The sequence below is a fragment of the Pinus tabuliformis genome, chromosome 1_2 (assembly GCF_031772625.1).
Source record: "Pinus tabuliformis cultivar Carrire ecotype Pingquan chromosome 1_2, CPIR1, whole genome shotgun sequence".
Taxonomy (NCBI): domain Eukaryota; kingdom Viridiplantae; phylum Streptophyta; class Pinopsida; order Pinales; family Pinaceae; genus Pinus; species Pinus tabuliformis.
In genome coordinates this window covers 966366034-966392689 of record NC_142298.1, presented here as the reverse complement: position 1 = coordinate 966392689, position 26656 = coordinate 966366034, and the positions used below count along the sequence as shown (strand labels likewise).

The window sequence follows — 26656 nt, the reverse complement described above, 5'->3', positions numbered from 1 at the left end:
TCACAAGAATTTATTTTTAGCCCACTTATGGAATATCCAACAAACATTGTACAGGTTAAGAGTTGGAATATAAATATGCGTTGTGATCGAGGATGAACATGAAAAAGAATACCCACTATACCAAGAAATTTTGTTATCCCATTTAATGATTTTCGATATACTATCATATGTTGGGTTCTGCAGTCTTACCATTGCAAGCTAGATATATAATTAGGATTAAAATAGGTATTTGCACTCAATGCTATTTTGGTTATTTGCATTAGTTATGATTGAATTTGTATCATCATGTAAATGTTTTATATTTCATGTTTCATGTGTAATTCACTAATTTTTATAGTTTTTTATAATATAATATATAATGTGTTCTCTATGTCATGTTCCAGAAGGTGCCCTGTCACGTGTTTGATATTCAGGTTTTCGTGTCCTTTGTGTCCTGTATCCTGGTGTCAAGTGACTAAGCTTATACATTAACGAATTTAACCTAACTAATCTACAAAAAGATGATGGTGTCATGCATATCATTAAACGAAAAGCCATAACTGTAGTTTATCAAGTATGATAAAAATATCTAATAACACCAGAATACGGATATATTAACCACTACATTAAAAGAACAAATCAAATTGCCCAACAAACTTGGTGGAGGCTAAAATTGAAATATAGAATAGTCGTTTTGTTCGATGATGAACATGAAAGAGAGTATCCACTATCTGTTTTGTTAGCTGGAGAACATAAGAGAGAGTATCCACTATCACAAGAATTTCTTTTTAGCCCACTTACGGAATATCCAACGAACATAGTGCAGGTTAAGAGTTCGAATATAAATGTGTCTTGTTCGAGGATAAACATGAAAAGGAATACCCACTGTACTAAGAAATTTTGCTATCCCATTTAATGATTTTTTGATATAATGGCATATGTTGGGTTCAGCAGTCTTACCAATGCAAGCTAGATATATAATTAGGATTGAAGTGTTCAGCAAATTATAAATAAAACTAAAAGCAAAACGCAAGCAATAATTAAGGTATCTTTCACATACTTAATTCTCTTAATTTTACGTGGCTCAACTTTCTTACAATCGGAGAAGCCTCGAACCTTACCAAAAGAACAGAAATGCCACTATCTGCTCCATATCACAGGCACAAAATTACTGTTCCCGTGAAATTTAGCCAATATTCTTTTTCAATATGAACACTTCAAGAACTATATCACATCCTAAGTCATGAAACTGCTAAGAGAGAGGACACTGTGGCCTAATATTTGGAATTGCGTTCATCTTTAAGAAGCTGTCCTACAAAACTGGTAAGTTGTATTGTCTAAAACTCAATCAGCGATAACAATATGTCCATGCCCGCTTACAAACAGCACAGGAGCATAACTTGGCAGGGATGCCTAGGGGCCTTAACTCCATTGCAGCAAGAAAATATAGAAGATATTGATCTATCATCATCTTGCGTAATACCGTCACAACGGAGTAAGATAAACTAAAAATGTAGTAATAGAAATTTGAACTGTCAGAATTAGTTGCGTGGAAATATCTTCAAAACAGCTCACCAAATTGAAATAAACGCAAAAATGAGGTATATTTATAGAATACAACTTGTTCTTGCTAAGGTAATCAGAGCATCTGAGCAACCTTCTCGTATAATTCCTGCGGCCAGTTTCTTGGTAAATAATTCGCCACAAAGTTTGCAATCTGTAAAAATTAAATAGGTGATCCACATTATTAAAAAATCTTGAGAACATCAATCTCAGCAAACTGCTTCATACTATGGAATTCAAAACTAGCACTAACATGACCAGGCCTCATCAAATTTTATTGTAAAAAACAATCAATGAAAGGAAAAGCTTTTCACTCGAACATTGCATTTTCCATTCCTTGCAGATATATAAAACAAAAAAATCAAATCAAATGAATTAGTCATTTTGACGTGAAGAAATATGTTACATCTAGTTCAGTAAAAGAGCCATTACATGGAATGCCAGTTCTAATGCCCGCACACAAAGTTGGAGATGCTAAATTTTTGGTGTCTAGGGTACACCAAAGGAAATGTATTGGTAGCTGCAGCAGGCAATATAACATTTGCCCAGCAGCTATTCTTGTACTTTCACAACCAATAAAGAAACCTTCTGGACAGTTTTACAGAAAACCGAATGGACAAATATGCAACCAATTGCATAACCAATTGATCCATAGCACAACTAATGTTTTGAAACTTGAAATTAGTGGACGAAAAACTTGGAGTCAGATGTTAAGCTCCATTAGTTTATGCAAAATTGCTGCCTAAAATTATGGAATTTAAACTGCAGTCTTTCCTTAACTTATGGAAACCAACTGCAGTAGTTTCCTTAAGTTAAGGAAATCAACTACAGCTAATAAATTTATTGTTAGGAGCTACTGAAGTGGTCCATTACTCCCATCTGGAGTTCTCTGCCTTGATCTGTGGGACATCTGACACATAGCTATCAGAAGCTTGATGGAAGCTTAGCTATAAATTCCTCTGTTTGGTCCCCAAGCTTGCATCTCAATCCCCTTCAGTTTTACACCATCTAGCTGAGGTAGCAGAGCTTGGAAGTGCCTTCAGATCAGCTGCATTCTTTTCTTTTTGCTTGCGCAGCTGGAGCGTGGTTTTTCAGAAGGAAATTGCATCAAGAGTTTCACCAATGGCTGGAGGTAATCCGTATCCCTGGGCATTAAGTTTCAACGATTCTTTTCAGTTCTTTCCGCATGCAGAATCGCTGTTTAAGTTTATTAGTTTTCTAACAGTTGGTATCAGAGCCATTTTACCTCTGCCTTGCTGTGTGTTGGCCAAGAAACGAATTCTTAATTTTGGGCATGGCCTATTAAGCATAACAGTCATTTTCAGTATATGCATGTCGTTCTCAGAGGGTTCCGGCCTTGCGCTGTTTAGAAACCCTCAAACTTTAGTCATTTTCAGTCTTTGCGCAGAGGGTTCCGGCCTTGCGCTGTTTAGAAACCCTCAAACTCCACGTCCTGCATCCCTTGTCCTGCCCAAAACGTTGGAGAGCAAGAACGACATGCATGAGTTCTGCTTGCTTTTCGACTTGCATTTTATTGTATGGCTTCATTTTGTTGCTCGACCCCGGATTCGTGCCATTCGCCCTTATAATGTCTTTCATAATACAGCTGAGAAGCTATTTTAATTTAATCTGTCCAGCCGTAGCAGGGTAGAGTGAGTGGCCATAGATAGCTTGATTGATCTAACGCCTCTACTTTGGCATGTTTTTTGTGGGTTTGGAAATGAAGTCTATAGCTTGCGTACAGATCTTCTTTTCTGCGATTGGCTGCATAGTTAGCTTTTGTTGCATATATTTGGAATCTGATTTGTAATGCATGTTGGGGAAAATAATATTTATGTCAATGAAATGCACATAATCCTATCCTATGTGGAACTACAATACCCTAATGCGAATAATTGCATTTCGCGCAATTTCACTGAAAATAATCTGATGCAGAGACCCTACAGATCTCTCTTCAGAGAATCTTGTATTGCCTTTTATTTTCATCAGTCATTTACCGTACTTACAGAAGCGATCCGCATTTGTGATGGGTGTATTTGAAATACATCTGACACAATGGTGGTCTTGTTATCATATAATCTTGCTGTGATTGCAATATAAAGGCGCATTGCTAATTTTGCATTCGCAGATGGGTGTACTGACTATGGTCATTAAATTGATTCCCGTAATGGAGTAAATTGATTCTCTGGTAGTTGTTAACCTTTAACAGGGTAGGATTAATGGAGTTACATGGTTGTCTACGCATAGTTGAAACAAAGGGTTTCGTGTGGGAATAAAAGAATCGAAACTCAAGTTCGGACAAACCGTTCCCCACTGAAACACACGTTTTCTTTTGAGTAATGATTCACGCAACTAACTCAAGGATCCCAAGGTGGGCTCCATAAAATAATATAATTATTAAATTCATAATTATATAACTACGTTGAGTGATTATAAGAGTTAGGTTTGTATAAACTCTTTTTACTTTTGATGATATACCATATTGTTTGGTTTGTTTTAAATAAAAACGTCAAATTCATTTTAAATAATATTAAATGGAAATACTCCTCTAAGCAATTTCTACACAGCCTGCATATTTAAGTTATGGGAACATGTCTAAATATAAACATATGAATATGTGCTGCATTTATTTGCCTTTTGCTTTGAAAAGCATGAGCACATAACACGGCTATCTCATTGATAATATTTAAATTGAAGGAAACCAGGAACAATGAAGCTTGTAATGTGCAGAATCATTGTTGCAAACTAATAAATATGGCATCTAATAAATATAGAATTTTTATTGGAGATATCATGAGAGCTTCAAACTTACAGTTGCCATCACCGATAATATTGTTAAGGGAAGAATGAGATTCGACCCGTAATTATGTTATGCCTATGAGGATAAGAATTTGATTTAACGGGCAAAATGCTCGTTACACGGTATTTTGGTTATAATTTTGGTTATATATATAAAATCAACAATGCAAAATGCAAAGTAAATTGATTACATATTTATTGTAAAATTTGCATTGAACTTACATTTATGAACATTTGTAATTAAAGAGAAATAAGAAATGGTTTATTTCTCATTTGGGCATTCAGTTTTGATTCTATGTTTATTTCGCATGAAGTTCTGATTTAGCATTGTTGAAAATTAATTTTTGTGAGTCAATCTCCGGGTTTAGTTTGAACAATCAATTTGTAGTCATTTTCGGTAATGCTGACTGCTTTTGATTTTGCTGGAGAATTATTACAGTTTTATGGAGTTTATTAAAATGTCATTTTGACTTACTCCTTTCAGTAAACATTATTTTTCTCTCTGGTTAAGTTTTGTTTATGCAACAAAATAATGTCTAGTGATCCATATGATTTTAATTAATTAGAGAATAGCCACAGCATCTTTAATTAAATAAAATTATATATTGATTGGCAAGATCACATAAAGATTATTTAGACATTAAATTGTAATTAATTACACTGAATATAATAAATTTTATCCCACAGGAATTTTTATTATATTTATGTGATTAATTAGGATAAAATTTCATAACCTACCCACAGGAGTTATGAATTAATAAGTTTTATCATAAAGTTTTATTGAATCTGTTTGAATTGAAAATTTAGCCCACAGGCAATTTTCATGTCATTTGATTCAATTCTTTTTAGCATGTTTTACATTGGTAAAACATGAAAGTTCATAAAGTTTTATTGAGTCTGTTTGAATTGAAAATTTAGCCCACAAGAAATTTTCATGTCATTTGATTCAATTCTTTTTAGCATGTTTTACATTGGTAAAACATGAAAGTTCATAAAGTATTATTGAGTCTGTTTGAATTGAAAATTTAACCCACAGGCAATTTTCATGTCATTTGATTCAATTCTTTTTAGCATGTTTTACATTGGTAAAACATGAAAGTTCATAAAGTTTTCTTGAGTCTGTTTGAATTGAAAATTTAGCCCACAGGCAATTTTCATGTCATTTGATTCAATTCTTTTTTTGCATGATTTACATTGGTAAAACATGAAAGTTCATAAAGTTTTATTGAGTCTGTTTGAATTGAAAATTTAGCCCACAAGGAATTTTCATGTCATTTGATTCAATTCTTTTTTGCATGATTTACATTGGTAAAACATGAAAGTTATTAAGCCTCAATTTTGACATAAGCATGTGATCCTTTATTTTGATGCAGCAGTACAACCTGCAAATTTCTCTGAAATTCGTTGTGACATTCCCGAACTTAAGGGAGATAACTCCAAGATTTGGAAGGAGAGGATTCTCCTTCATTTAGGGTGGATAGACATAGATTATGCTATCAGGAAAGATGAACCATCGGCACTCACTAATACCAGCACTGCAGCAGACGTCGCGCTTTATGAACGATGGGAGCGATCCAATCGTCTAAGCATGATGTTCATTAAGACTAAAATTTCAGCTGGTATTCGAGGTTCCGTTGATCAGCATAACAAGGTCCGAGACTTGTTGAAGGCCATTGATGAACAATTCGTCTCTTCAGACAAGGCACTAGCAAGCACCCTAATCATGAAGTTCTCATCCCTGAGGCTCACCAGTGTGAAAGGTGTGCGCGAGCACATCATGCAGATGAGGGACATTGTGGCTCAATTGAAGAAACTCGAGGTTGAAATATCAGAGTCCTTCCTAGTGCACTACATCCTGAACACCCTTCCACACCAATATGGACCTTTCAAAATCTCATACAACACACATAAGGATAAATGGTCAATTAATGAACTCATGACTATGTGTGTTCAAGAGGAAGAGAGACTGATGATGGAACTGGGAGAGAGTGCAATGCTGACAACGCGTGGAAAGGGCAAATCTCAAGCCAATCGGAAAGGGAAAGGTAAAGCACCTCCCCAAGCTGATATCAAGAAGGTTTCCAAGTGTTTTTTCTGTAAGAAGAAGGGACACATGAAGAAGGAATGCGCCAAATATCAGAAATGGCTTGCAGACAAAGGGTTTGCAGAACCTAAGGAAGCCAGTGGGAAGTGAGCAAAGCATCTTATCAGGAAACAAGATGGGCTCGCATGTGGAAGCTATAGGAACATGTTATTTAGCTTTAAGTAGTGGTTTTGTTTTGAAGTTAGAAAAGACCTTTTGTGTTCCAAGTTTTTCTAGAAACTTGATCTCAATTTCAAGGCTTGTACCTTTTGGATATTCCTTAAACTTTTCAGAAAAGAATTTTTCAGTCTATTCTATAAATCTGATTATGTTGGGAATGGTATTTTGTCTAATGGTCTTTACTGCATTAATTTACAAAACAATGTCACATATGATTCAATGCATGTTCACACTGGCACTAAAGGATGATGGTTATTAACACTTCTTCATTAATAACACTTCGTCATTAATGATTGACAACACTTCTTCATTAATAACACATCTTCATTGATTCCCCTCTAGTCATGGTGAGCAATTGGTTTGCAAGCTCAAGAAGTCATTATATGGTTTAAAACAAGCATCCCGCCAATGGTATTTGAAATTCCATAATGTAATTTCTTCTTTTGGTTTTGTAGAAAACATTATGGATCAATGTATATACCTGAAGGTTAGTGGGAGTAAAATTTGTTTTCTTGTTTTATATGTGGATGACCTTTTGCTAGCAACCAATGATAAGGGTTTGCTACATGAGGTGAGACAATTCCTCTCTAAAAGTTTTGATATGAAGGATATGGGTGAGGCATTTTATGTCATTGGCATTAAGATCCATAGAGACAAATTTCGAGGCATCTTGGGTCTGTCACAGGAAACCTATATTAATAAAATTTTAGAGAGATTTCGGATGAAGGATTGTTCACCAAGTGTAGCTCCCATTGGGAATGTTGGGACGATATCAGAGTGATCCAGGTTTAGACCACTGGAGAGTTGCAAAGAAAGTAATGAGGTACCTTCAAGGGACCAAAGACTACATGCTTATGTATATCCTGTTTGAGGCTAATTTACATGGTGTATGGCTTAAGAATTTCATTTCTGGGCTTAGAATTATGGATTCTATATCTAAGCCATTGAGAATATATTGTGATAATTCAGCCGCTGGTTTTATGGCTAAAAAAATGGGAGTCGAAATAAACACATCGACATTAAGTATTTAGCTATAAGGGAACGTGTTAAAGAAAATAAAGTGGTCATTGAGCAGGTCAGCACTGAGTTAATGATCGCTGATCCTTTGACTAAGGGCATGCCACCGTTTAAATTCAAGGATCATGTATTGAATATGGGACTTGGTTCCATTATGCAGTTTTTCATTGTATGGACAATGTTAATGAAATTCTTAATTATTGTGATGTTTTTTCTCATATTTATGTGCACCTTAAGTTGATTTGAGAAAATTCATTTAAGAAGGACCAAGAATAAACATAGGGTTTATTCATTAAGAAATTGTTGCCACATAAATTATAATAAGAATAAATACATAGTAATACATGGAAGATAATACTCGTCATAAGAGGACTTATCGCCATGATTCATGTATCTATTACTTAATACAAATTATCAATGGTTTTTAAGTTGAGATATTAAGTTTGGAAGCATGGACCAAGTGGGAGAATGTTAAGCTCCATTAGTTTATGCAAAATTGCTACCTAAAATTATGGAATTTAAACTGCAGTCTTTCCTTAACTTATGGAAACCAACTGCAGTAGTTTCCTTAAGTTAAGGAAATCAACTACAGCTAATAAATTTATTGTTAGGAGCTACTGAAGTGGTCCATTACTCCCATCTGGAGTTCTCTGCCTTGATATGTGGGACATCTGACACATAGCTATCAGAAGCTTGATGGAAGCTTAGCTATAAATTCATCTGTTTGGTCCCCAAGCTTGCATCTCAATCCCCTTCAGTTTTACACCATCTAGCTGAGGTAGCAGAGCTTGGAAGTGCCTTCAGATCAGCTGCATTCTTTTTCTTTTTGCTTGCGTAGCTGGAGCGTGGTTTTTCAGAAGGAAATTGCATCAAGAGTTTCACCAATGGCTGGAGGTAATCCGTATCCCTAGGCATTAAGTTTCAACGATTCTTTTCAGTTCTTTCCGCATGCAGAATCGTTGTTTAAGTTTATTAGTTTTCTAACATCAGATTGACTCGAACTTATATAATTTTAACGACTCAGTTTGCTAAAGAAATACATAAAATATTTGAACTTCAATAAAAAAATATATTTTAAAGATTCCAAACAATATTTGAATTTTAATAAAAAAATATATTTTAAAGATTCCAAACTATTAGAGACAAAATATATGAAGTCTGCTCATGTATATGCCATGTAAGGGTGAATATATCAAACTGGCACCAAGTGCAACACATATCAGCAACAAAATATATAACAATGGGGAACATAAATGGCCTCAACAGTCAAAAAAGCATGCTACAATCTACTAGCTTACTACGTATTAAATAGCTTGTGTTGTAGGAAAAAGCATGCTACAATCTACTAGCCTACTACGTATTAAATAGCTTGTGTTGTAGGAATTAGGTAAGGTTTAGGAATACTTTTTGTTAGCGTTTACGAATTAGGTTTTGTGGTATTTCTTATGAAAACATTAAACATGATGCGTTGTTTGAGGATAAGCCAGATTTTGAGAGAATGATAGGCCAATTTCTGTATAGATGTGTCATAATGTCTAAAAATGAATTTGTATAACATTTGTCATGAACAGGGAGATAGTCCAACAAATCAATTTGTTCAGTACTCTACCATCTTGGGGTGAATCTTCTTTAAAACAAATGAAAAAAATGACAAAGGAAAATTATTTTAACAAAATATATATCCTGGGATATCGACTGAAATTATTCTCCTCTAAGATTGTTGCACTGGATGCATGAATAACTTACATGATCCGATTTTTCAGGATACCAACAATTAGGTAAACTCACATTTCTTGGTCCACGAAGGATTTCTTGGTCCACGAAGGATTGGTTGCTGACTGAAGACAAATCTAGGAGGAAAACTCTCCTATGGGGTCACCCACTGGTCGTGGGTAACACAAGGCACTTGACTTTGCTCACGTCCTTCTCCTTACTAGTCTGTGAAGGTCTGCCTCCACTCTAGTTCTACTTGGCCTTCCCTTTGCCCTTTTTCATTTGTGTAGTAAGAGAAAGCTCATCTTTCTCCTCACTAGTCCTTCAGTCAATGAGTTCTCCCAAATCTCCTTCTAGATGAAGTCATCCCACAACTGGCCCCAATCAGGAAGATGTTTCCTAGGAAGAATCTCATCCACAAAGGTGGTCCAATGCTTAACATTATCCTTTAGAGCTACCTTCACCAACTCCAAATCAATCATAGCTTCCCTAACAACTGAAAGCTCATCACAAGCTATTGGATCTCCTTGCAAGGTAAGATGCTATAGTCTCTCATTTGTTCATCCCGATGTTTAATTTTTCCGCCACACCATCTTCCTATTTTCATTTGTGCTCTGATAGACTGATAAATACTGGTGTCTTGTGACCTACCTTGATATGTGAGGAATTATATCACCCTCACAGCATCCAAATTTATACACCCCATGTTCATATCCTTGAGATTATTCTCGGCTACTAGGTTTGGATCTAAAGAAACTTCAATGTTTGTGTTCACAAGATCATACAAACCATTCAAATTTAGAATCTTGGTAATCCACTCCTTCCAAGGAAGTAGCCCCATCCAACCTCTCTTCATATCGCAAACTACTTAGAAATGCCATCTTCCCAAATCAACCTTGGCCACAAAACCCCAACTGCAAAATTAAAAATAATTTTGTTGTTGTAAAAAGAAACTCATTGCAATAAACCCTTGTGATCTCGAATCTCTCTCAAAGTTATCTAGAAAGACCTAATACCATGTTAAATCTCCTACTATTAGCCTAGATTAATTCTCACAACAATTAATTATTCCCAAAAATTTATTTAAGTAACCTAAATAAATTCTAAATTGTCGAAAAATAAAATAGCTGGTATTTTAACCCAATGTTCCACTGAGTTTCCGAGACAGAGAAATGTGGGAGTGGGGATACACACAAGGGGGACGTATATAAGTAACCCTAAAATTTAGGGAATTTTCGAAGAAATGTGGGGACGTCATAGTCATAAAAATTATAAAATTATAAATTATTAAAAATTTCATATATATAAAAATAAAAAATAAAATCCCAAAAATATGTTAATAACTAAATAGAAAATCTTAATAATTATGAAATGTACATCTAAAGACTAAATATGATCATCATTATTTATTAGACTATTATCATTTATGAATTATCATTTGACATTTTTGCATTGTAAATCTAAAAGTAAATTACTAAATTGAATCCATCATTTGACATTATGCAATGTTCCTTCTAAATTCATCATTTGGCATGATGCAAAATACATCTAAATTAAATTTAAAAAATTCATTATTTGACAATTGAAATTATGCAATGCACATCAAAGATTCAAAAACGATAAAAAGTAAATTCATCATATGACAATGACATTGACATTATGTTGAAGTCTAAAATAACCATAGAATACTAAACTAAAAGTAAATATAGAAAGCACCGAGCAACGAAATACCAGTAAATTTCTCAAAAAGTACTAAATAATATTAGTAAATACTATGTCTTTAGTTTTATATTTTTGTTATTGTTTTTATTTAATTTTTTACATTTTAAATTTTAATATAATTTTTTTTTAAGTTTTAACTTTTAACTAGTTTTAAGTTTTAATATAGTTTCATTTTTTCATTTTTTGTTTTGTTTTTGTTTTTGTAGCTTTTTTCATATATTTAAATTTGTATTTTTTTTATTTTTAAAAATTATTAGACAAAAAAATGGGGGGACACATATGTGTCCCCCCGACGTCTCCCTTGCGTCCCCTCGACGTCCCCCCGTCCCCCTTGCGTCCCCTCGACGTCCCACTTGACTCCCCCCGGCCCCCTACAAAGGAGTCGCGTTTCGTCACCCAAAAAATGTCCCCCGGACCTTCCCCGAGTTTCCCCAAAAAGGGGACTTGGGGAAAACGTTTCCCCATGAGTTTCCCTGTCCTCGGAGCATGGGGGAGCATCGAGATGCTTCCCTCACCCTGGGGAACGTGTCCCCGTGGAACACTATTTTAACCTCTAGAAATATATGCAACAGAAAATAAAATTAGGAGAGATCAATTGCACATTGAAACAGATAAATACCCACAACAATTCTCCATCACTCATTATTCTAGAAAATCAAGGTTTTTTACCCACAGAGAATTACAAAGAAAAATACATTTACTAGAACCTCTAACTCAGCCCCCACTAGATGAATTCGGCCTACTGGAAATCAGCCTCAGAAGAAACTCAACCTGGAGAATTTTGGCCTAGTAATTGACTACTAAATCGGCCATGCGACTTCCCTTTGAGTTGCCTCTACACCTCAAGAAATTTGTCCATGGCAAATCGGCCTCTCCAATCAATTCGACCTCCCCTTCACTCTAGAAACTCAGCCCTGCAATCTCCAGTGATTCGGTCTCCTGGATACACCCTCAAATCCTCATACACTCTTCCTCCTCTGTTCTTCAGTTTACTAAGCCACTTGCACTAGAGAAAATCGCTTTTTCTTGTTGTGTCTTCTCTCTTGCGTCTTCACCTCTTCCTTAAGCTTCTTTTTATAATCTCCATTAAGCCTGGAATGCTAACCCTAATTTCCCTTTTAGAAGATCTTCGAGATCAATGATTGAGGTCATTTCTAAGTCATTTAAATAATTAAACTATTTATCCTTAGAAAATGACTTAATAGTCCACTATAAGTAATTGACCTTAATTATTGTACTTTTCCTAACTTAGACTTAGGAAAGAAGACATAAATCATTTACTCCACCAAGCAAGCAACTAAAGAGGCAATAATTCATCTTCCACATGCTAAGACACCAAGCTTAGGCAGAAGACCTTCCAAAGGTACTATAAGCTTCAACACCCTTTCTCTAAACGAGGTACCAAATTTACAATGAGTAACCACCAAGTTTTTAAATTGCTCATCTCAACAAACATCATCCACTAGAACCTTTAGCCATACCACCACTACTTGCTCAAAAACATGACATTTCGCTTGTATCTACCATACATAGAAACTGCAAACTATAGGCATGCACATAAAAGCAGTCTTTTTCCAGAAAAGCGAAAAAATGCAATACGTGGAAAAAAATCCTGATCATGATGAGATGGAGCATCAACCTAGGTCCAACGAAAAAGAAAAATGCAAAAAACAGGGTAGCTTGATCATCTTGCATATAAAAGCAGTCTCATTGGACTCACTCTTTTACAATGGTCATGCATGTGTAACCATCTCTGACTTGCAAGCCTCAGATCTCCAAACACTGCAAAAAAACAAGCTTCCAAATGGAACTAACAAAGCGAGGAGCCCTGATCCATTTGCCTTGATGCATCTGAAATGAGACCAGCATGAAAGAATCTTGATGGATCTTAACTGTCCAGCTCCACAATTACTGTTGGAAGCTAACTAGTAACAACACCAATGAGAATATTAATTTCATGCTTTAATTGTCCATGATTTCCCCCACATGTCCTAAAATTTCAGGCCAGTCACCACATGCACCCCATACATGTTTTCCTGTTCCACATCCCCCATCTTGGAAGCTTGGTGGAACATTGCAAAATGTCATGGGATTGCCAATGTTTACTCACCGTGGCATGATTTTCTATAAACATCATGATGTAGCAATTTTTTTATTAAAAACAATTGTTACAGTGATTTGTGGTTTGCGCTTTAACACCATGAAAAATCATGACAACAACAATTTATTAGGAATGCCAACATCAATAATGTAGACACCCTGCCCCTTGGGGCATCAGAAAGAGTTATTTTGTTGATTTATGGTTTGGGCCCTGGGCTTGAACACCATGATAAATCATGACATCAATGACTTATCTGCAAAGTTTGCAACAACGATGTAGACACCCTTCCCCTTTGGGCACAGGATATATGTTAGCTTTCCTACGTTACATAGGAAGGGGATATCTATGTTGAACCTCTTATGTCTAGACTCTGTATATTGTAATTTTTCCGTTTATTTGGAGTAATATAAGTTTAATTCAAAAATTAATGTTGTAGCTTATATTACAAAATTAAGATATGTAAATCCCTCCAAAGTACCTATAATTAGATTATGTTGGTTCAAGCATTAGCAATCAAAAGTTAGTTAAGTTTGAGGAAAATAGTAAAAGACACTTACCTAAAATTATTTTGACATCTGTAAAAATCACTTACCTAAAATTATTCTTTACATATTAGAAAGAAGCTTAAAGTGACTGATTGAAAGTAGAAATTATAACATTCAAAATGGCTACAGGCTGGTGCATAGCAATCCCTTACCTTAGTCTTTAGCATACGAATTGTACCATCTGTATCTGTAACATTGTCCAGGCAGGTGAGAGCAACCCTAAGGAGATCCGGAATACATGCTTGAACAGCTGGAGGAACATTTTGAAGTGCATCTGCAGTTCTGTCTGGGGTTCTCGAATCCAAAGGAATAAAAGAGAGTTTAGATAGTTCCTTTAGAGCATCACCATATCGACCACTCCTAGCAAATTTGTGAACTGATAAAATAGCTTCCAGTTGCCGTAGTGCTATTTGTTGCTCTGCAATTTGGTCCCTTTCTTGTCCACTGCATTTTCACAAGAAGCAAATATAAGAATCTAGTTGAATAAACGCATAATTTCTTACGTAACTCATATATCACAGCATTATTCAAGACCCTTACTGAAATACCATTCATTCGTCCGGCACCAGAGAAGTTTAATTACCCGCAGCTTTTATACAATGTTCTGCCAAGTTTCCAGGATAGGGGAGTGCATGAGGTGGCAGACAAATGGGGGATGTGTGGAAGCACCCCTGAATTTTGGGGAAATTCAAGAGGGAATGGGGTGAGTTAGGATCTCTAGCATAGAGGTCCCCGTCTCTAATAATAATAGTAATAATGGCATGTAAATTCATCATTGTGCTATGCAAATACTAAATAGTAGACAATAAAATAGTACTGCATTCAAATTTTTATATGATATAAACATGATTTAGATTCAGATCCAGTAATGAAATACATTGATTCACAAACCATAAATGAAAAAGAAATAGTAAAATATTGATACATTTATTTATTTAACATTCTAGAATCTAATTAGTTCTAAGAAAAAGAGCAAATATTGCAGTTTGAAATAGTAAATTTAAATTACTAAATAAAAAATAGCAAAGAGTGACAAATCATAGACTCAGTCCAAGGTCATCAGATTTTAGAGTCAAGAGTCAAAAGTTAAACTGGAAATTAACAATGAACAATGAACATTTAAAATAAAATGAACATCACAGAGTGAAGGTAAATAAAAGTGGAAGTGAGGTACGGCTCTTTTGTATATTTTTGTTGTTTTCGCTGTGATTTTTGCATTTTATTTTTCCAATTTTGAATCCCTTACAGGGAAAATTTAGGGGGCACAAAGAAGCACCCCTTTCCTAGTGGGGAGCCCAGCAGCACCCCTTTTCTTAGGGGACTCCCAGAAATCCCCTTTTCGTCAGATGACAACCCGAAGCACCCCTTTTCTAGAGGGGATACACAAGTCCCCATTTTGCGCAAACACATCCCCCATGCATTTCCCCAAGATACCACAAAAGGGGGGCATGGGGAAACATTTCCCTAACCAACCACCCATCCAAGGAGAATGGGAAAAGTGGGGGGGTGTTCCCCCACCCTGTTGGATGCATCCCGGGGACAATGTTCTTATATTCCTCTTAGAGTAATTTTCAACTTCAAAAACTAGACAACCTGTGATATGCCTAAACCTGAGAAAATTTAAAAAAGGAAAGTATGTAGATCAACATCATTGATTGTAATCTTCATTTAAGCAAAGTATTCTCTAGGTGACATGCAACAATGTTGTCTCCCAGCAAATGTTATGCTCAACAATGAGCAGCGTCACACATCTAAGGATTGAGACCAGGGACAACATGGGGACAGCATGCTGAACTAGGTCCATGGCTGACATCATCTAAGAATTTTAAAACGGGTAAGTATTTGTGCTTTACAAATGAATGAGATAACGAAATCTACATCAAAGATTGTATTCCATGTTTAAGCGAAGTATTCTCTAACTGATAGGCAACAATGCATTCTCACAGCAAATCTTATGCTGAACCAGAAGCCATGCCATACATCTCAGGATTGAGACCAAGGACACCATGAGAACAGCATCCTCCACCAGGTGCACAGCTGACATCACCTGAGTTTTCTACAAAGCACAATAAAACTAAGATATCTCCAAGAAATCCCAGGGTTTTCAAGGTACATCACAAACTAAGATAATTAAAAAATAAAAGAAAACACATCTAAAACCGAAAGCACACCCATTCCCTACGAGGAAATTTGAAAACAAATAACGCTCAGCTAAAACAGGATATCATTTTTTTAAAACAAGAGTGCTTAGAATTCTCATGATGGAAACAGTGGTTTTACAATGCTTATATACAAAACATCTTATGACTAAACTGCTTTCACTGGGAGCAGCCATTTCAGAAATGGAAGCAGCTAAATTGCATGATATGTGGAAGTGCATTCAGGTTTGGAAATGAGAACTATCATTAAGAGAGACTCAAGTCCTCTATTTATCACTTCATTTGTAAGAAATTAATGTCAGCATTTTTCTTTTCCTTTTTAATGTTTGTTTTCCATTTTAGCAACTGCAACGTCAGCTGAAACAACCAATACACCAACCAAAACACCAGTTGAAACAGTTGATAAAGCATTTCAAACATTTGAAATGCCACTAAAAGGTTTTGACCATGATTCAAAGGAGGTATCCTCAAGGAAACAGTTCTGAATCACATAAACGCTAAGTTACCAGATCCACTGGTCGAGGGTCCAGGATCCACGGATCCGTGTATCTGATCTGGATCAGGATCTGGCTAGAACCGGAAAAAATACGCCTTAGTGGAGGATCCATGAAATTCGGAAACATATCCTGACGCCCAGAAATGGATCCCGATGACAGAACCATATCCTTCACAAAATATCGACAGATTTCAAAAATTAAAAGCCAGTTTTTACAATTTAGGTTTTGTCTTGTCTTGATTTGTGTCTTGTCTTTATGCTTTGTCTTGGTCGGCCACAACAGTGAAGCAGCAGCGGAGGAGGAAGCAACAGTGAAGAGGCAGCGGAGGAGGAAGTGACGGTTTGTAAGTTGGCCGCAACAATGAAGGCACACTTATGTAGAGCTTTGAGCGCAGGTGAGCTTTGTAACTTGGCGGCAACCTTTCATGGACAAAACGTCAACTTCTTCCTCATCGTCGTTGACAATGTTGCACGAAGCGGGAGCGAAGCGGAAGCGCAGAAGCGGAAGCGGGAGCGCGGAAGCGTCATTCTCCAAAAATCTAGGAAGCGAAGCGTCCGCGGAAGCGTCTGCTATATATATATATATATATATATTTTATATTTTTTTGCATTTATACTCAAAACAAACATCCCAAATACCAAATTAATTGTAGAAGACATGAAAACATGCATATTTTTGCATAAATCAAGATAGATATGGCATCCATGATTCCATTGTAGTTACTAGTATGTACAACAATCATCTATATTCTAGCTATTACAAACATACATCAAATTTTTAAGCATATTATAAAACATAAAACATTTAAGCATATTATAAAACATAAAACATAGAGCATATTATGATTTATCTAGCAAGTGAGCAACTGTCAACATTTGTCATGTCCAAAATTCAAATAATAATGTTTACAAAATATGTCACTTGGTCACCGCCAAGCCAAAAAGGTTCAAAATTCAAATTCACAAGTCTACAAGTCTAATGAGTAATCTATGACAAAAAGTAGTAGATTGTGAATATATCTACTAATCTCTCCTCCTTCCACCATGAATAGAACGTGATGGCGGGCCTCCACATGGTGGCAATGAAGAAGATGGTCCCTGTGTAAGTCGTGGCACTGAAACTGATGAAGAAGAACCCCCTGCTGTTGGTGTTGAACCATGGAACCTAGGAACCAAGGGACCAGATGGGGGTGGGGGTGGTGGCATATCAACACGGTCATCATCATCCTAGAATCGCTCAAAAAATTCATGCAAAAAAAAAAAACACTAGTTAACAAAAAAATTAAAAACATGAATTAGAGAAATGCTTTATAAGGGAAAATTGGAAAATTCATACCACAATGGACATACCTGGATAAGAGCATCCTCTAATTGCTCTAGTCGCAACACTCCATCCTCCAAATTGGGCTCCTCTGGATTCTTGTCCCAAATCAACAAGTCTTTATTAGACTTTGCATCTTCACAGTAATGGGACAACAATCGCAAGTTGTAATGAACATAAACCAAGCTCTCTGCCCGGTCTAAATTCAACCTGTTCCTTTTAACACTGTGGATGAAAGAATAAGAGCTCCAACACCTCTCTGCAGAAGAAGTGTTTACCACCTGTGATAGCACCCGCAATGCCAAACTCTGTAGAAGTGGAGTACCCCCTCCATGCATGTTCCACCACTCAAGAGCAGAAAAAGTCTCTCGATTTTGAATTGCATGCATGCTCCCAAATGGACCAGTGTTGAGCGTATAGTTGCTCACCTGTCTCCGTACCAATGCAGCCTCCTCCTCATCAGGGATTAATTTACTCAATGCAACCATATATTTTTCGTGAACCTCTCTATCTTGGTGTGGTTTTTTCCTGCTTCCCCCCCCAGGTGCTGGTGTTGAAAGCCATGATGGATGATAGTATTTAGGTGTCAAAACATATGCTAATGCATGCAATGGAATATTTAGCATTTCCCATCGGTTTTGCACCTCTACACGAATATAATTGTACAAGGTGGTATCTCTAGGCTCAACAATGTCTTTAATCTGCCCCAACATGCTATCCATTTGCTCATACACCTCCCCAATTACTAGTCGATCTGAATCTGCAAACTTGATCATATAATAAATTGGTTTGGTGAATTGCAAAACATATTTAACCTGTGACCAAAAGTAACTGTCAAGAACAGTGTCCTTGACTGCATTAGCACCATCTGTGTCAGTGTTAATTTCATCCCATGTTTCAGCACACACCAGATTAGTTAAAGCTTGTCTCACCCTCACTAGCTGCCTAAAGGTGAGGTAATAACTAGCAAATCTTGTCTTTGCAATTTTAAGCAATTGCAACTTGGAGTAAGTGCCATAGAAGTAGTTTACCCTTGTATGCCCTGTGATGAATTTAATGAGCTGCTTCCATTTCCTGTAAACCTCAGCAATCCACCCACAATCTTTGTGTTTCACAATATCATGCATCAAAAGGTTCAATGTGTGAACCAGGCACCCAGACGAAAAGATGTGTGGATGAGTACGCTCAATAATTTTTCCTGTTGCCTTACAATTTGCTGCATTATCTGTGATCACTTGAACCACATTATTCGGACCAACATCTTTGATTGATTTCAATAGGAGATCTGCAATGTTTTGTGCAGTTGCAAAAAAGGAGGAGGAGTCATGACATGCAATAAATACTGCACCACTAGAAGAAACACCAAGAACATTTATCAAATGTTGGTTTCTAATATTTGTCCACCCATCTGATACAATGGATACCCCAGAATCCACCCACTCATGTGTAAAACGTGTCAAAGCTCTTTGAACCTTAGCTTTTTCTCTTTCTAATAACATTGTTCTAGCTTTCTCATAGTTGGGGGCCTTGTATCCTTTTGGGGCTTCATTGATGGCCTTTATCATGTCATGCCAATAGGGAGAGCGAAGCACATTGAATGGTACACCGCAAGCACAAAGAAAACGGACTATCTTTCCATCCACATCATCCCTCCCAGCAACATTAAGGAAATCCCCTATTGTTCTTCTACCTCCAGAAGTTGCAGAAGTACCATGAGGAGATGGGCAACTACCAAATTTAGAGGTTGCACTTGATTCAGAATGAGTTTTTTGTTTCTTGTTTTTTTGTTGTGCAGCCATCTCTATTTGGATGTATTTTCTTCTTTCTTTAGTTGAAATGTTTGGGAAAATTTGTACCCCCACAGAACCCTTTTTTTCATCACTGTCCAGCACCCCACAAAGATGCCTCCTCAGACAGGTATATGAACCACAATATGGTTTTCCTCCATGACAACCATGAGGGCACACAAATTTGTAAGATCCACCACCCTTTCCCCCATCAAGTTTGGTCACATAGTTCCACAAGGGTGTTGATGTACCTTTCCCATCTTGTGCTTCAATGTCCCCTTCAAGTTCATCCCCTTCCTCTTCAAACCCTTCCTCCTCATCATACATTGGGTCACTACTATTAGGACCAAGTTCATCCCCTTCCTCTTCCCTTCTATTCCTCACCCTTGCCATCATTAAAACCAAGAGTGGAATGATACATGGAAGCCAAAAGAACACCATCTTGGAATATGGATATAGGTGGTGGACAACCTGTAAATAAAGGAGCAAGTAGAAACAATGGGAAAGAGTAGGAGAGGGAGGAGAAAAATACAATTTTTTTTTCAAAAAAACAAGGGAGTTTGGGGTTTGAACTTACCTCTTTAACTCTTGTAGATGAAGTCCTCCAAGCTCTTGCTCCAAGCTCCTCCTCCTTCTCCTAGCTCCTCCTTCTTCACTCCTCCAAGCTCTCCTCTCTTCTCCTCTCCTTTCCTCTCTTCTCTTCTCCTCTCCTCTCTTCTCCAACTCTCATAAACTCAAAGTGAGAAAATGAGGAATGAATGGGAGCTTTATGCTTTTCATTCCTCACCTAAAGTCACCCTAAACTCACCCTAACCCACCCCCTCATTGCTAAGTTAAGTTAACTTTTAAAAAAAATGAAGTGTCATTCCCTAGCCCGCGCGGATTTTTCGGAAGCGCTCCGAAGCGCTCGTGAAGCGTGCGCTTCCGGGCCCGAAGCGCCCTCCGAAGCGCGCTTCGGAGCCAACGCTTCTCAAAAACCAGGAAGCGCATAAAAAATGCGGAATCGCGCTTCGGAAAAGTTGGAATCGCGCTTCCGGAGCGCTTCCGTACGGGACGCGATTCCGGCCTAGGATCCGGGGGGGGCTTCCTGCAACACTGGTCGTTGATAAGAAAGAAAATCCGGCGATATTATATTCAATGCTTGAGAGTATTGTAACTATGCTCTATTAGAAATTATCTTTAAAGTCCACGAGGCTAAAGATAGCCTATGGTACAGATTGCTTCTTCATCTGCTTGATGTATTTAGCCCTTTTTCTATGAAGCTTCAAAATAAATGTTCCCAACTTCTCGACAAACCCCTCAATAATAGATTATCCCAAGAGCTAGCTGTCAGCATATCTGCATAGCATTTCATGTTATCTTTGAAGGCCTCACATTCTAAAATGGAATGTTTTTCTGTTTCCACTTTTCTGGAAGAACAAAAAATGCATACTCTTTCCTCCCGCACTTCCTTTGGCCTTTTCCAGTGCTCTATTTCACAACGAAGTTGATGAGAATTAGTCCTTAACTGAGCAATAAGAATTTTGGCTCTCCAAGAGACATTGACCTCTATGTATGCTTTTGGTTGATGACTATGAGTGGAATTAAACACTTCAATATAGTAATTTTCTTTCTTCCTAGCTCCTTATCCCAAGTACGCATGTGGAACTTTTCCATAACAAAAGCTTTTATCTCTTTGTTGTTTACGGGACACGCATTCAAGCCAATACCCCATTTACTAAACCAATTGTTATTTTGTTGCATCCAAGTTTTTTTGCTCTTGCACAATCTATCATTAAAGACAACCTTAGGCCATCTACCTTCTTCCATTTGCTCATTTTTTTTAAATACCTTATGACTCGCACCATAGCAATTGCTTCAATAGGAGCAGTCCATGTTTCACTTAACAAGATGTCATAAGGAACTGCATTTTTAATCTTAAATTTGTTTGTAACCAAACGCTTTTGAATTTTCTCAATTTGTCTCCACTGCATGTCGGATGTACTGCTGGCCCATAGTTCACAACCATAGAGAATCATTGGAATCACTAGAAGCCCAAAAAGAGTTTGAGTGGTTTTCCAGTCCCATAACTCTGCCTCTCTACACCTATTTTGAAAAGCATAAAATGCTTTCCAACCCCCCAAAGTTCTTTTCTTTCTACAATCATTCCATCTTAGATTTTTGTTGAACTCAATTCCGAGGTATTTGTAATCCGCAACATCTTCCAGAATGTTGCCTTCAAAGTAGAACTTATGCCTAAGTTGCACTGAAACGAATACAGGAACGGATACGGATATGGGGTTTGAAACGGATACGACAAATTTTCAAAATATCAGGATACGATACGACAAGGAAACGACATGCATATATATATATATATATATATATTACCATTCATCTTTTGAAATCAAGAATCTATATCCAAAAATGCATAGTCATCGTCATGAATTCAACATAAACAAATCATCATCATCAATTCAACATAAACATTGTCATCATCATTAGTGATTATTATAACATTCAACATATTATCATCATCATTAATAATGTAATCAGAAATGCTACAGCCTTTGTGCTTTCAGGTCCAACTCCTTCAAAGAACGTGTCATTCATGGAAGATGATATCTATCTTCCTTGCATGACAATTAAAAGGCCCATGGGATCTTCCATCAAGACCTATTTGAACATTTCAATCTTCTCAATGTCAGCTTGGTCTCATGACTATATGCAGGCACCAGTGTTTTTAAAACCGGAACCGGTGACCGGACCGGTCCACCTAATGAACCGGTTTACCGACCGGAACCGATCTAATCGGGACTGGTTTGGTCTAAACGAACCGGTTTTTAAAAAATACATTAAATAATTAATTTTTAATGAAACAAAACTATTTTTAAGATGTAAAACCATGATTCCAAGCCAATAGAGACAAAATATGCAAAGTTTGTTCATTTATATACCATGCAAAGGTGAATATATCAAAATGGCACCGAGTGCAATACATATCATCGACAAAATAGCAAAATACATAAGAAATGAGGCTCTAAATGGCCTATAAAGTCCAAAAACAATGCTGCAAGCTATGAGGCCATTGGCCTACTACAAATCTACAGTGTACACATGATCAATCATCAAGTCCATCACCACTACTAGACACAGGATCATCATCAGGAGCTACATAGACATCATCTGGTTCAGAGTCTGAGGATGCCTCTGCCTCATCTGCAACATCAGTATCAATGCCACCAATGACAATAGAAGTGGACCTAATGGAAGCACGAGTTTGTCGACCTGCACGACTAGTGCCTTCCATTGGTTCCTTGCCTTTCCTTGATGCCGCTACTGATCCTGGTTCTGATGCCGCCACATAATCTGCCTCATCCTCCGCTAAAGCCATGTCGATATCAAAATCAGCCTCAAACACAGGATCTTCAGTCTCCTCCACCCATTCTAATGTTGGATCAATATCGTCCAACACAATGGGATCTAGATCAGGTGATTTGCTCATCATTTGGTTCCTCCTCAGTCGAAGGTTGTATTGCACAAAAACAAGATCATTTAACCGTTTTTGTTCCAAACGGTTTCTCTTCTTCGTGTGTATGCGCTCAAAAACAGACCAATTGCGCTCACAACCTGAAGCGCTGCAAGTTTGACTGAGGACTCTAATTGCAAACCTTTGCAATTGAGGACACTGGCCACCAAATGACTCCCACCAATGTGCTGCAAAGAAAAAGACAATAATTAGTAACTTAGTTTATAATTTGAATTGTAAAGAACGTAAACAATTTTAACTTGAAATGAAAAACAAAATGGAAATTGGAATTGCTTACCTGGTTGGTCCACATCTCTTGCCATCTTTGCCAAGTTTTTGCCAAAAATACCACTTGCTTGATTGAAAATAGTAAGCTGTCTATGTATTTCCAACTGGTCTACATGGTTAGGGACCATGCGCTCCAAGCAATCAATCAATCCAGCTCTGACCTCCCCATCATGCTGATCTCCTAGCCGATTTTTATAGTGATACCTTGGGTTCAAAAAATACCCGGCTGCATGTATAGGACGATGGAGTTGATTGTTCCATCTGTTATCAATGATCTCCCATATACGGCCATATTTAGCTAACATGTCATTGTAAGTTGCCCGTATCTGCTCCTTTGCCTGATCCATAGCTTCATAAATGTAGCCCATGGCCAATCTTTCCCCATCCACCAACCTTAGCACCTTAACAAGGGGCTCGGTAATTTTCACAAGCTCTACAGACCTTTTCCAAAAATAAGTGTCTAACACTTTCTTTTTGGTGTCTTTTCCATCTGGTCTACGAGCCCACCGAGATTCAGACCATTCTTCAGAGGAAAACATTTTCTGCAAGTTTCTATGTTGACCATTGAGACATTGCGACGTGAGGAAGTGAGTTGCAAATCTCGTAATTGCAGGCCTAACAAGCTCTTTGCCTCCAGTGTGTTTCCTCATTAGGCTCAATACCCATGAGTGGTTGTAAATGTATTTTGTAATGCACTTGGCATGCTCTACAGTGTTTTTTACCCACTCCACCTTGCCTATATCCTCAAGCATGAGGTCTATGCAATGTGCAGCACATGGAGTCCAAAATATGGTCTTATATTTGGCCTCAAGCATATTTCCAGCAAGAACATAGTTTGAGGCATTATCAGTGATGACCTGCACAACATGCTGCTCCCCAACTTCCTGAATAATGTTATCCAAAAGCTCAAATAGAAGGCTTGCATCCTTTACCCTATCAGATGCATCAACTGATTTCAAAAACATGGTTCCTTGAGGGCAAGAAACAAGGAAATTAATGATAGTGCGGTTCTTTCCATCGGTCCATCCATCTGACATAATGGAACAACCTGTTTTGAGCCATGACTCTTTAAACTCAACCAAATACTCATCAATGGAAGATATCTCTTTTTGCAAAAGAGCTCCCCTCAAGTCATGCATACTAGGGCCTTTGAAGCCCTTTCCTGCAGCTATAACAGAGTCCCACATAGCTTGGTAATAAGGTGAGCGAGCAGCATTAAATGGGATATCTGAATCATACCACCATCTAGCAATGTATTGGTGAGAAGTTTCTTTGCATTGTTTTTTCCAATGCTAATCCAAAGTGGGTTGAGAACTTGGCTGGGAGGAAGTGGGATTAGATTTAGAAGAGGCAATGGTGGCAGAAGATGAGAAATAACTTTGGATGTTTGGTCTCTTTGTTGCTTTTGATGGTTGGCCAACTCCAACAGAAGGATGAACATAGTGAAAGGGGTCATTGGTGGAAGGGATAGAAGTGGAGTCTTGAATCTCATAATCATCATACCCACTCTGTTTCAAAACATTCATGGTTTCCATTAATTCCCTCTTCCTTGCAATTTCATCTTGGATGGCCTTCTCCCTAGCCTTATCCTCATAAAATTTTTCAAGCTTGGCAATGTATTCTGCCCTAATAGGACCTAACAGTTCTTTTGGTGCATCACATGGCTTTACTTGGCCTCTTACCCCAGCCAAGTGTTGTTTCAACCTAAGAATACCCCCACCTCCAATAGATTTATGGCATAATTTGCATATCATTTTTCCCTCAATTACATCACAATGAACCCATGCACTGTCCTTTCCTTTTGGAGCCATGTTTGCTTGAAATAATAACAATTTGCAAATAAATCTGCCATTTAAAAAAAAAATTGCAGCTAAGGAACATGGAAAACCAATGATAAATGTAGGAAAAAAAATGCACATGCAAGCTACAAAATTTGATAGCATAGAGCTAGAGAGTTCATAGGCTTAGCATAGATGATAGATCATTGAAGTGAGAAGTTTATAGCACAAAAAACATAATTCATGGACAGCAGACTCAAATGAGGAATTATCAAGTGCAAATCCTTACCTGGAAATGCAAAGTAGCTCCCTTAGCCTCCTCTTGATGATGGCAACTCCACTGACAGCTACACACTACCTCCAAAATAGCTCCAACTCCAACTCCAAGATGACTACTTCAGCAAAAACTCCACACTCTCCAAGCTCACAAACAAACTCACAAACACTCCAAATCAGTTGTGTGAGACAAATGAGAGTGAGAAGGGTGTCTTATAGCAAGTGTGAGGGTGTTTTTGGAGGGAAAACACCTTTCCCTGCCCCCCAAAACCCCTAAACCACCACTAACAGCCAAAACCGCAGCGCTTTTTCCTTTTACCGGCGGCCTGTCCATAAACCGGCCGGTTAGCTATAAACCGGCCGGTTCCGCCCTAAACCGGCCAGTTTTTACTGGTTAGGGCTGTATTTCGGGCGAGTGAGGGAGGAAACCGGGTTAGAAGGGCCGGTTCGGACCGGCCAGGCTTCCAACCGGCCGGTTAGGCCGGTAACCGGTTTTTTCCGCCGGTTTTTAAAACTATGGCAGGCACAAGACTGCCTAGGGAAGATTTGTTATATTGGAGGGATTTATTGTTGGAAATAATACTGAGAGGGGGGGTGAATCAGTATTATCTAGCAATTTAACAAATCTTCCTTATTTGATCTTTTGAATTATTCTTGCATATCAGTACCATAAAATAATGAGCATGAACAAAGAAAATAGACAGTCACACCAAAGAACACAAGATGTAAGGTGGAAACCCAATGTGGGAGAAAACCACCTGCTGCAATATGTCTCTATCTTCTTTCAATTTAGAAATTCTTTTACAATGATTTTGTACTGGTGCAGTCCTTTACCAGTACGCAGGCTGCAACCTGCAGAGAGCTACAACTCTCTCTCGTTCTCCAGTCTCTCCTGGAAGGGAGCTACAACCCCCTACTTCTTTTCATGAAGAATCAAATGATCAACAAGTATACAACAGTTACAGTCCACTACAGTTATCAGATCAGTAATCACAGAACTAACCCAGAACACCTTATGAACAGAAAAATACAGTCAACAGATCATCTTAAGACAGGGACGCAATTTTTCTTTCTGTGGCCTGCGACTGGACGCAGTTTTACCTTCTGCTGCTCTGCGTACCGACGCACTGTTCCTTTAAACTGCTCTGCGTACCGGCACACCCAACAATACTATCGCGCCGCGTCTTTTGCTTCAGAGACGCACCCAATAATACTATCGCGCCGCGTCTTTCGCTTCAAAGACGCACCTGAGCCCTTACTGTACTGCGTCTCGGCGCACTTGCACTTCACTGAACCTGCGTCCCTTCAGATATAAAAGATATGAAGACTTCAGAACTAGCC

At 37.7% G+C, this 26656-nt stretch overlaps 1 protein-coding gene across 1 annotated transcript in view; it reads right to left on the bottom strand.

Annotated features, from left to right (window-relative positions):
* Nucleotides 1-1289: 1289 nt before the first annotated feature.
* Nucleotides 1290-26656, bottom strand: part of LOC149209197 (nuclear pore complex protein NUP93A-like) — a 271345-nt gene continuing 245978 nt past the window's right edge. Inside the window, exons 14-15 of the mRNA XM_089396303.1 lie at nucleotides 13855-14146; nucleotides 1290-1696 (exon numbers count right to left, since the gene is read on the bottom strand). Coding sequence (XP_089252429.1) covers nucleotides 1619-1696; nucleotides 13855-14146 — 370 coding nt within the window. The 3' untranslated portion in view covers nucleotides 1290-1618. The remainder of the gene's footprint in view (nucleotides 1697-13854; nucleotides 14147-26656) is intronic.